This window comes from Xenopus laevis, chromosome 4L (genome assembly GCF_017654675.1).
Source record: "Xenopus laevis strain J_2021 chromosome 4L, Xenopus_laevis_v10.1, whole genome shotgun sequence".
Lineage (NCBI taxonomy): Eukaryota > Metazoa > Chordata > Amphibia > Anura > Pipidae > Xenopus > Xenopus laevis.
The window spans coordinates 94,004,480-94,016,523 of record NC_054377.1 but is presented as its reverse complement, the minus strand read 5'-3'; the positions used below and the strand labels follow the sequence as shown (position 1 = coordinate 94,016,523).

Here is a 12,044-nt window from a genome sequence, read left to right as displayed (position 1 = left end):
ATCTCAATGATTGCCAAGACTTTTGGGAAAATACCTTGTGGACCAACGAGACAAAAGTTGAACTTTTTGGAAGGTGCGCGTCCCGTTACATCTGGCGTAAAAGTAACACAGCATTTCAGAAAAAGAACATCATACCAACAGTAAAATATGGTGGTGGTAGTGTGATGGTCTGGGGTTGTATTGCTGCTTCAGGACCTGGAAGACTTGCTGTGATAGATGGAACCATGAAATCTACTGTCTACCAAAAAATCCTGAAGGAGAATGTCCGGCCATCTGTTCGTCAACTCAAGCTGAAGCGATCTTGGGTGCTGCAGCAGGACAATGACCCAAAACACACCAGCAAATCCACCTCTGAATGGCTGAAGAAAAACAAAATGAAGACTTTGGAGTGGCCTAGTCAAAGTCCTGACCTGAATCCTATTGAGATGTTGTGGCATGACCTTAAAAAGGCGGTTCATGCTAGAAAATCCTCAAATAAAGCTGAATTACAACAATTCTGCAAAGATGAGTGGGCCAAAATTCCTCCAGAGCGCTGTAAAAGACTCGTTGCAAGTTATCTTAAACGCTTGATTGCAGTTATTGCTGCTAAGGGTGGCCCAACCAGTTATTATGTTCAGGGGGCAATTACTTTTTCACACAGGTTTGGATTTCTTTTCTCCCTAAATAATAAAAACCCTCATTTAAAAACTGCATTTTGTGTTTACTTGTGTTATCTTTGACTAATAGTTAAATGTGTTTGATGATCAGAAACATTTTGTGTGACAAACATGCAAAAGAATAAGAAATCAGGAAGGGGGCAAATAGTTTTTCACACCACTGTAGATTGAGTACTTGGTCTAACCCATGCTGTAGCAGTGGCCAGCTGTTATTTGTTACTATTTTCTCAAAAACCTACCCTCTGGAATTGACCAGCTGCTACCAACGATATATCCATTATCCTTATACAAAAAAAAGAAAAACAATTAATTTTTCTATTCATGATTTTTAAATCTTATATTTTCCAACCCTCCTTTTATTTATCTATTAATGATGAGGAATATTTCCTCAACACATTGTTCTGTAGCAGGGTGGTATTTTTCCCACCATATTGGAGACTCTGTATTTGTTTATTTAACATACTCTTAATATTGTTAAATACTGATTTTAATACATTTCCAAGCAGATAGTCATCTAGTCTCCCAAGAGAATCCCTTTGACTTTTTCCCCTTATTCTGGTCTGCTGACTGTTTTTCTTTCCAACCTTCTTTCTGGTGTTAATTTCTTTTAATCATTTCATCGGCCAGTAACATGTTATAAGGCTATCAATGAACTTCCAGCTGTGCTTTTGTAACTTGTTAAACTGATGGCTTTGAACTAACAATTCAAAGTATTCATGATTTGCGTATGTGATCTTATAAACAATTAAAGAGTTTTGCTTATTCCGAGCCAAAAGAGAATGATAGAGCAAAAAGAATTAAGTTTGTGTTTATACATGACTGACTTTGGTGAACTCATTCTCACGTAAAACCTCAGCGTCAGTATGTGCAAAAAGAAATCTAATCTACTTTGTCTTGCATCAAGCAAGCAGGCTAGCTTTTAGTAAAATTCCAAATTACTACATTTAAACAACCAATAACATGAAGCTCTGAGGGAAATGGTTAGGCGATTGCACATGTTTTTCAGCTTGGCAGGAGGGTAACAAAACACTCAGAATTTCCCTTACTTATCTTCGTTCAAATCACTTGAATCTATGGGTGCACTCACAGGACAGATACTTATCGCTCCTTAATGTATTAAACAGAATTTTTGAGCAATAATTGCCTTACCCAGCAATGCAGGTGATTCATATATAAACCTTGCAAGCTGGAAAACACACACGCAGCAAAATGCATGCCATTACCTTTTCTACAGTTCTATTCTACTGGGATAACAAATTTGGTAGTTTTGATGAGAGCTGTGCAGGGTCCAGTAGGGCCCAATATCCATAACAAAATCACTATTTAGAATTCATTGGTTTGAATGTTTTCATGGCTCTCTATATCTAAAGGACAAAAATATTGTAAAAATTGTATTTATAGATGCTTGAGAGATTGGTCTAATCTTTACATGCCTATAAAGTGTTTTGATGCTAATATGCTTTAAATCTATGATCTATTTATGGATTCAAGGTTTTTTATTTATATTATATTATACAGGTATGAGATCTGTTATCCGGAAACCTGTTATTGAGAAAGTTCCAAAATCTCCTGTTGATTCCTTGTTAATGAAATAATTCACATTTTAAATGTTTAAATGATTTTCTTTATCTCTGCATTAATAAAACAAGTATGTTGGATAGTAGTTCCCATACCTGTACAACCAATAGCAGGCCTGGATTTGTGGATAGGCCTGGGCTAGGGCGGCAGGATTTTAGGGGGGAGGCATGCTGCCCAACCACACCCACATTGGTTTGAAAATACTGGGGATGCGCTGGAGATACAATAATTTTTTAAATTTCCCATGCACCAATCCCTATTGCTCCAGTCCAGATGAAAATTTGCACGAAAAAAGGGGAGGGAACAGGGGCGACGAATGGCAGTGGGCCTAGGGGCACCCATTATGTAAATCCGGCCCTGACCAATAGTCGATTGTGTGACATGCACCCACGTATACAAATGTCAAACATATACAAAATGCATTAATTATACATTTTCAGTGTTTTTTAGTTATTTGTAAATGTAATTGTTAATGAGAGCTGTCAGTCTGGAGGTTATATGCTCTGCACTTCTGGCAGGGGCGTAATTACAGAGGAAGTAGACCCCCGCACCTGCATGGGGGAGGGGCAAGGAGGTATAAAGGGCCTTGTGAAGCCCTAATAAATAAACCATTTTAATATGTTGTATAGGACAACCTCTGCATATTTGGGGGCCCCTAAAATTCATTTGCTGTTGGGTCCAAAAACATTTAGTTACGCCACTAAATTCTGGTTCTGACTTCCGAAACAATACAAGCTCTGATACATTCATTCAGCTGTTTCATCGTGTTTACCAATAACCAATATTTATCAAAAACATTTAAAAATGTGCGATAATTATATATCGCCCATTACCATGCAAAAAATGCAAGATTTTTCATTGTTTCTGACTTTTTTTTTTTTTGTATTCCCATATTTTTAGATGACAGTCGAACAGCAAGTCAGTTAGATGAATTTCAAGAATGCCTTTCCAAGTTCACCAGATACAATTCTGTGCGACCTCTAGCAACCCTATCTTATGCCAGCGATCTCTACAATGGCTCTAGCATTGTGTCCAGGTAAAACATAATTAAAACATTATTTGTCTTATTATTCATCCGTGGAGGGGAAAAACAGCTCAGAGGTTGCAAACAGTGTGCTGTAATCATCAGACAAGCTAAGGTTTCATGTCTCTCTAAGCACACGTTAAATGAAATAAGCAAGAACATTACTTTCCAGCCCATCTGGTGCCTCAGAGTGGGGACCATGCACAGTGTTAAAATGTTTGTTAAGCATTCATGCAAAAAGGTAGATTTATCACTGTTTAAATACCACTGGGGATATTTGCAGCTTTTATTGTCATGAATTGTTTTATTCCTGAATTTCAGGTCTTCCGAAGTGATGCTCTCCTTTAAATAAACACAAGGTGGCACCCTTTACTCACTCACTAACATGTCTTCCTTGCGCAGACTGTCTGTGCTGACAACTGAATCCATTAACAATATCACACCAAGGTAGCAATTAGTTTTCCACCCACTTCTCTTGACTCACAGATAGGTTAGTGTTTTTAAAAAAATCAATGTTGCAGCACAAGGGTATTATAGAATAAAGCATGAGCTGTAGGTGTGTAAACTTACAGGGCTCTTTGCTTAACTTTCCCATCTTTCATTTTATTTTCAAATCCTAATTAATGGCTCTTTGTTCAGTATGTTTTTCATTGTTAAAGGGTAACTAACCCCTCTTGCCCCCACCCCCTCTTCTTCCCTCTTCCATCACTTATTTACATACTTATACCTGTCCTGCCCCCACTGTTACTGCAAAGCCTAACTTTTTGTCCACCCACACATCACCAGAGAGCAGTACAAATTATCACCTTTATTACAGAAGCTCTGCAGATGTTTTAATGCAAGTATATTAGAGAATGGATTCTTTTTTATTTTAGATTCCTCCTAACTGTTGATTTTCTACACTGGAATGAACAGAAAATCAACCTTACCCCTTCTCTATGATACACAGGGCAGCACAGAGCACTATTACACCATAGATCAGACTGACATTCATCTGCTCAAAGCAGTCAAACACATTCTGTCAAATTGACACAGGTTTCAGGTTTGATAAATGTGGCAATTTGTTAAAACTTTCCTGACTGTCAGAACAATTTTGATAAATGGGGAAAGTATTGAACTGCTGGGAATTCTTCATTATTCCCCATTTATTCGTTTGATAAAACAGCCTCTAATTTTGAGTTTCAGTGATTTGAAAATAGAGAAAATTTCATTTCTCTGTCAATACTTATGGAACCGCATGCTAACTTTTATTTGCTATTTTGTCATTAACTTTTTGACAAATTAACATTGGCTATTTCTATATGTTTTTATCACAGTATAATTGTAGCTCTAATTGTAAACCAGGATTGTGATTTATGCTGCTCTGATTGGGTGGAGAGCCGCCCTTATTTCCTAAGAATTGATTGCAATCTCTGTGATCAATTTCCCAGAACTACTGCCTCCGTAAGGCATTGTCTACATGGTAGCATTTGTTTCTGCAAAATGGCTAACATTTATTCAACGGAGTGTTTTAAATATTCCTGTCCTTTGGGATGATCTTCTTTTTCACGAGCCATTTTCAAGCATACCTATATTGATGCAAGCAATTTGGCAGGTCACACTTTAGCATAAATGCAAAAATGCATTGTTTGCATGCACAATAAATTACTGACTTGTGCCTCACTTTCTAGGGGAATATAGACGGATACAGGTCAAGTGTGAGTTATTGCAATTTAACTGGCACCTCTAATCATTCTCCTTATGCAAATGACTGCTCCCCAGAGTGTGCAGGTATGTGAGGTTATATGTTGCTAGGAAACTGGCACTGCAGATATTCTTACAGCACCTCACACTCCATTTTTTATTTAGAAATAAACCATAAGTTGCCATTAATCACCAAACAAAATGGTAGCCCTCTATATTACAGGGGCATCACATACATAAATATATATATATATATATATATATATATATATATATATATATATATATATATATATATATATATATATATATATATATATATATATATATATATATATATATATATATATGTGTATTGGTTAATAATTTAGTTTTACTAGCTTGTCACAACAAGTTCTCTGCAAGCCCCATTTCTCCAAGTTAGACCTTATTCTGCAGCTACAGAAGTACAGATGGCAGAGACTGATTTTGTGCCAAAATCATAAAAAAATTACAAGACAAGATTAATTCAAAGCAGAAAATAAATTATCTGTTTTGTCTATTAACCGGGAAACATTATTACTGCATAATGACAGAAAATGGAATTCTAAGCAACCTTCCAGTGTTCATTCCTTAAAATTGGTTTTAAGTTGTTTGTAATTGCAATTAAAAACAGTATTGATCTCTTTCTGTTATACATGGTGAGTGGAGGGCACTCTTAATGTATTGTCACAACTAGATTAATAATAATTATTTTCCATAATGTAAATTCTAGTGTGAGCTGGAGTATCACCTCCCCAATTAAGAGATGAGAAAAGATATACAGGTATAGGATCTATTATTCAATTATCCAGAAAGCTACGAATTATGGGAAGGCCATCTCCCATAGACTTCATTATAATCAAATAATTAAACATTTTTAAAATTATATCCTTATTATAACCTTGAAATAATAAAACCATACATTGTACTTGATCCCAGCTGAGATATAATTAAACCTTACTAGAGGCATAGCAATCCTATTGGGTTTAATTAATATTTAAATGATTTTAAGCAGAGTTAAGGTATGGTGATCCAAATTACAGAAAGATCCCTAATCTGGAAAACCACAGGTGCCAAACATTTTGGAAAACTGGACCCATAGCTGTACTGTAAGTAGAAAAAACTCCACACACCCTTTGAATAAAGAAATACACAAAGGTGGTGTGCTTTTAGTAAATAAATATTCGGTTTACTGACAAATGTATCCAATACAACAGTTCAGTACATATAAATTCATATGACCTATAAACATTCCAGCAAATACAATACGTGAGACATACCACTCATCGATAATTAGATACCAGAAAGCAGATACCTTTGGACATAATGAGAATCACTTCTCCTTGACAAAGGCTTGTGCTGAAATGCTGGGGTGATTCTCAATTTGTCCATCTGTTTTCTGGTATGTAATCTTTTTTGTTGTGTGGTATGTACAGGGTATCACATATTGCATTTGTATTGCTAAATGTCCATTAATGTTGGGCAGTTTTAAAAAAACAAACCTGTAAATGCCTCCTGTTAGGTGTGCATAGGATCCTGCTTATGAGCCCCGGCTGCACTTTTAGCATTATAAAATAAACCGAAAATGTTTGTTTATTGTGTGTATATACACACACACACACAGAGTTCCGTACCAATTTTTGAAACCTTGCAGCAAGTTCAGATGTCGCTCCATTTCACAAAACTCTTGGCCCTCTTGCATCACTCCTATGTTTTCCATTAAAGGGGATGTCAATCCAAAAAAATAAAATGTTGCGTTGTAAAAAAAAAAAATGAATCTAAAGTTATCTGTAAAACATCTGTGAAACAATGCAACAGAAGCCAGCAGATCTTACTTTTGCACCATTGTTTAGAAGCCTTTAGCCAGGAATATAGGGATAAGCAAACACTTCTTCCAATAGCCACTACATTTATAAATACCTTTAAGGGAGAACTAAACCCCCATTATGATAAGTCCATATTGCCCCCCCCCTGTCTCCCCTGCACAGTCTTACCCCTGAATTCTGTCCCCACTAGATCTAGCAACCGCACATGCAGAGAGCAGCGCAGCAGAGTTTACGGGCGCCATCTTCTATTGAGTAATCTTTGTGTCTTCCTCCCCTTTGGAAATTTTCCAATACACTGATCACTTCACAAATGTTACCGAAGAGAAGAGGATGGTGCCCGTGAGCTCTGCTGCGCTCATGCTACATGTGCGGTGAGGACAGAATTCAGGGGTAAGATGGGTGCAGGGGGGAGGCAGGGAGTGCGGCCTGCAAAGGGGGCCAGTGGGGACTTATAATAGGGGTTTAGTTCTCCTTTAAAACAACAGAAAATTTGTGATGGCTGTGCATTGAAACATTGCTAGATTTTTGTTTTATTAGGCAACATTTTATTTTTGAGGTTACATTCAATTTAACCATAATGAGAAGCATTTCTTGGCAAATAATGCCTTTTGTTGCAGCATTTCTCTGTATATGCCTTCTTATTTCCCCCACTGAAACCGATGACCCTATACCCTTCCATAATACATTTTGTTCATTTTGCTGGGGATTGGTACCAGCCAATTTCAAGCTTTACTATTGTCCAGAATTTGTCAGTGAATTAAAACTATGTAAAAGTAGCTGTAAAGAACTATTACAAATAATTCAAATAAAAATTGCCTAATTTCTAGCATTTCAAGCCCCACCAAAGCTTTTGTGTTTACCATTAAAAGCCACTGACAGTCTTGTCAAGGTCACAGACAGTCTATGACTGTAGGGCACAAGGGCTTGTGACTCATGTAATTGAGGCTGGTGCCTTGGGCAACTTAAATGTATTAATCACATATGGAATGGGTCACATTAGAGGGCATAGCCTTTCTAAAGGTACAGAGGGCTTTGCATGCATTTGAGGTTCTGTCTGGTCGAGTTATCCCTTGGAGGACATTTTTGGAAAAGCAAATTAAAATTCTGAGTTTTTACTTGAGCAATTAAAGGAGAATGTACCCCCCCACTGCTAAAAGCCTCCATTTGCCTTCTCTACTCCCCCCCTTCTTCCTCCCCGCATAGTGTTCAACAAGAATAAGTGTCCCATCCAGCCACACTGATCGAAAATTGTAGAGTAGCTCAGGCGCTCCATGTTTGGTTTTTTCAGTATCTTCTGGAGATTTTCAGCTCCAACTGCACATGCACCAAAAGCTGGAGTGTCGGTGCTCACTTCACAAAGATACTGAAGTGACCGGACATGCCGCCCCTGATCTCCATTGTGCTGCTCTGCAAATTGAGACACTTATTTTTGTGGAAGAGGAGAGGGTGGAGAGAGTGGAGAAGGCGAATGGAGGCTTTTAGCTGTAGGGGGTGGTTAGTTCTCTTTTAATTGCTCAAGTAATAACTCTGAAATTTAATTTGCTTTTCCAAAAATGTCCTCCAAGGGACACTTATTCTTGTTGAATACTATGCGGGAGGAAGCAGGGAGGGGGCCAGTGGAGAAGGCAATGGGGGCATTTAGCTGTGGGGGGGGATTAGTTGCCTTTTTCAGAGCTGTAAATAGAAAGTTAGTATACCTGGAAAATCTAAGAGAAAAGATGCCTTTTGATCTGATTATGCAATTTTTCTGTACCAATTTGATTAAGGTTGAAATATCATCAATAGAATGGAAATACTAGACATATTTGCATTTTGGGCCAAAAAACTGGGATATTATTATGGGAGAAATTTTTGGCTCCGATTAAACCAGACAGATAATCACTGCAGGCAGACATCTGTGTCAACACATCTAAGGGCTTTTAGTTTGTAGGATGTAAACTTACAAGAGCAGCTTGAGTGGAGTGTGTAAAAGCCTAAATAGCCCACGCTAAAAGCAAATGCCTGGTTTGTAGAGTCAAAATATAATGACTCTGGGTCATTACAGACGAGGATAATGCAATTGCAATTTTAAATCCTGGTAGGGTCAGAAAGTAGAGACATGTTGACCGCAACAGGTACATGGGCAAGAAACCAGTATGGTGCTTTTTTTTATAGTTACATACTTAGTTAAATCTGGTTGAAAAAAGTCCATCAAGTTCAACCCCTCCAAATGAAAACCCAGCATCCATACATACACCCCTCCATAATTTTACATAAATGATATATACCCATATCTATACTATAGAGTTTAGTATCACAATAGCCTTTGTGTATTATGTGTGTAGTATTATGTCCAAGAAATCATCCAAGCCACTCTTAAAGGCATTAACAGAATCAGCCATCACAACATCACCCTGGCAGTGCATTCCACAACCTCACTGAACTCACTTTAAAGAACCACCTAGGTTGCTTCAAATAAAAGTTCTTTTCTTCTAGTCTGAAGGGGTGGCCTCTGGTACGATGATCCTCTTTATGTGTAAAAAGGTCCCCTGCTATTTGTCTATAATGTCCTCTAATGTACTTGTAAAGTGTAATCATGGCCCCTCGCAAGCACCTTTTTTCCAGAGAAAACAACCCCAACCTTGACAGTCTACTTGTCTTCCATCCCTCTAACCAGTTTAGTTGCACAACGCTGCACTCTCTCCAGCTCATTTATATCCCTCTTAAGGGCTTGAGTCCAAAACTGCGCTGCATACTCCACATGAGGCCTTACCAGGGACCTATAAATAGGCATAATTGTTTTCATCCCTTGAGTTAATGCCCTTTTTTTATGCAAGACAGAACTTTATTTGCGTTAGTGGCCACAGAATGACACTGCCCAGAATTACTTATTTTCTTCTTATCTACTTATCCAAAAACCACAAGATCCTTCTCATTTAAGGAAACTCCCAGCACACTGCCATTAAGTGTATAACTTGCATTTATATTATTTTTGCCAAAGTGCATAACCTTGCATTTATCAACGTTGAACCTCGTTTTCCAGTTTGCTGCCCAGTTTTCCAACTTAGACAAATCACTCTGCAAAGTGGCAGCATCCTGCATGGAATCTATGTTCTCCACAATTTAGTATCATCTGCAAAAATAGAAACTGTACTTCCAAATAAACAAGTTGAAAAGCAAGGGATCATGTACAGAGCCCTGCGGTACTCCACTAACACTGGTCCAATTAGAAAATGTTCCATTTACCGCCACTCTTTGTAGTCTTTTAGCCAGTTCTCTATCCCGGCACAAATACTATGTTCCAGGCCAACATTCCTTAATTTAACCAGTAACCTACTGTGTGGCACTGTATCAAAGTCTAAGTAAATCACATCCACTGCCATCCCAGAATCGAGGTCCCTACTTACCTTCTCATAAAAAGAAATTAAGTTAGTCTAGCAAGATGTATTTCTTATAAAACCATTCTGGCACAAACTCATAGTATTATTATTTGCTATGAAGTCCAGTATCTTATCCTTTATTAACCCTTCGAAAAGCTCTCCTACCACTGATGTCAGACTAACTGGCTGAGAACAGGATCCTTTTTGAATAGCGGCACCACGTTAGCAATTTGGTTTAGCAATCACAGAGCTAAGCTCGCTAAGTACCCTGGGATGAATACCATCTGGCCCCGCACCTTTGTTTATCTTAACATGTTCTAGTCTCTTTTGAATTTCCTCATCTGTGAACCATGCATCACTAGTTGCACTACCAGAACTGGGACCATCAAGAAGGAAACCTTCATAGACTGGTTCCTCATTTGTGAAGACAGACGAAAAATGTGTTTAGAATCTGTGCTTTTTTTGTTTTCATCAGCCAGCTGACCCCCCTCTGATATTAAAGGTCCCACCCCTTCCTGCTTAATTTTTTTACTATTAACATATTTAAAACATAAGTTTGGATTCTTTTTACTGCTTGCAGCAATATCCTTTTCCATATATATTTTAGCTTGCCTTATAGCTTTTTTTTGCATGATTTATTGGCCTCCTTGTACCTTATAAATGATTCTGCTGTCTCGGCTAACTTGAAAGCCTTAAAAGCATGCATTTTCTTACCCACCTCAACACCAACACTTGAACCACCAAAAAGGTTTTGCTTAGCAACGACGTTCTTTGCTTACAATGGGAATATACTGACATGCATATTTATTAAGCAGCATTTTAAAGACTTCCCATTTTTGTTCTGTGTTTAACCCTGTGAAAAGCATTTCCCACTTAATATGTTGCAGAGATGCCCTTATACTGTCAATGTTTGCACGGCTGAAATTTAGTGTTTTATTTACTCCCTTATAGAATTGCTTCTGCAACAGAATCTCAAAGGAGACCATGTTATGATCACTATTCCCTAAATGCTCACCCACACAAATGCTAGAGATGAGTTCAGTATTATTAGTTACTACAAGGTCCAAAAGAGAGTTATTCCTAGTAGGTTCTTGGACGAGCTAGAATAAAAAGTTGTCATTCAGCATATTTACAAACCTACTAGTTTTTTCTGTCTTGGCAACCCCATTACCCCAGTCAATGTCTGGATAATACTCGTCACTTATACGTGGTGGTTTATAGCATACACCAATGATAATTCTCTTTGTAACCTTTTGCCCAGTCAAAATCTCTACCCAGAGGGATTCCACTCCCTCACCAATTAATTCTAGGTCTCCCATTTTACCTGACAAACTCCGTGCATTAGCCAGCTTAGTCCTTGTTCTCATACTCTTTTCGAATAGTAAATCTGTGGTATTTCAACATGTCACAGTAACCTATTTCAGAGAGGGTGCTGGGGTGGAGATTGTTAAAATAATATAAAGATAATTGCAAAATAGAGAACAAACCGTTGCTTCCATAGCTCTGGCCTTCAGGGAAATTCTAATGTTAGGTACATCAGTACACAAACCGTGATGGCACTTCCAAAAATAAATTTCTAAATAATATCCTTTGTTTTTCTTGTTGTTTTGTGTCCTGTCAAAAAGTTTTGATCTGTCATGCTTTCATGGATTTAAGTACTGAAAGAGTATTTCTTTCTTTAGACTGGGCATAATTCTAGCCTTGAATGTATGTGATAGAACAGACATGCCCATTAACTTAAATATATTCTAAAAATTATGCGCAAAATCTGCTGTACGATTTTTAAACTTGTCAAGTCCAAGGCTGTTTGAACAATAACTCTTATAGGTTGAGGATTATGGGAGTTGTAGCTGACTAACCAATATTAATACAATTGTTTATATAATTTAAAGGTGGC

The 12,044-nt window shown here is 37.6% G+C and overlaps 1 protein-coding gene across 2 annotated transcripts in view; it reads left to right on the top strand.

Annotated features, from left to right (window-relative positions):
* cop1.L (COP1, E3 ubiquitin ligase L homeolog) overlaps positions 1-12,044 on the top strand; it is a 93,637-nt gene that overhangs the window by 40,773 nt on the left and 40,820 nt on the right. For both annotated transcript variants that reach the window (XM_018258478.2, XM_018258479.2), the window contains exon 11: positions 3,135-3,270. In XM_018258478.2, coding sequence (XP_018113967.1) covers positions 3,135-3,270 — 136 coding nt within the window. The remainder of the gene's footprint in view (positions 1-3,134; positions 3,271-12,044) is intronic.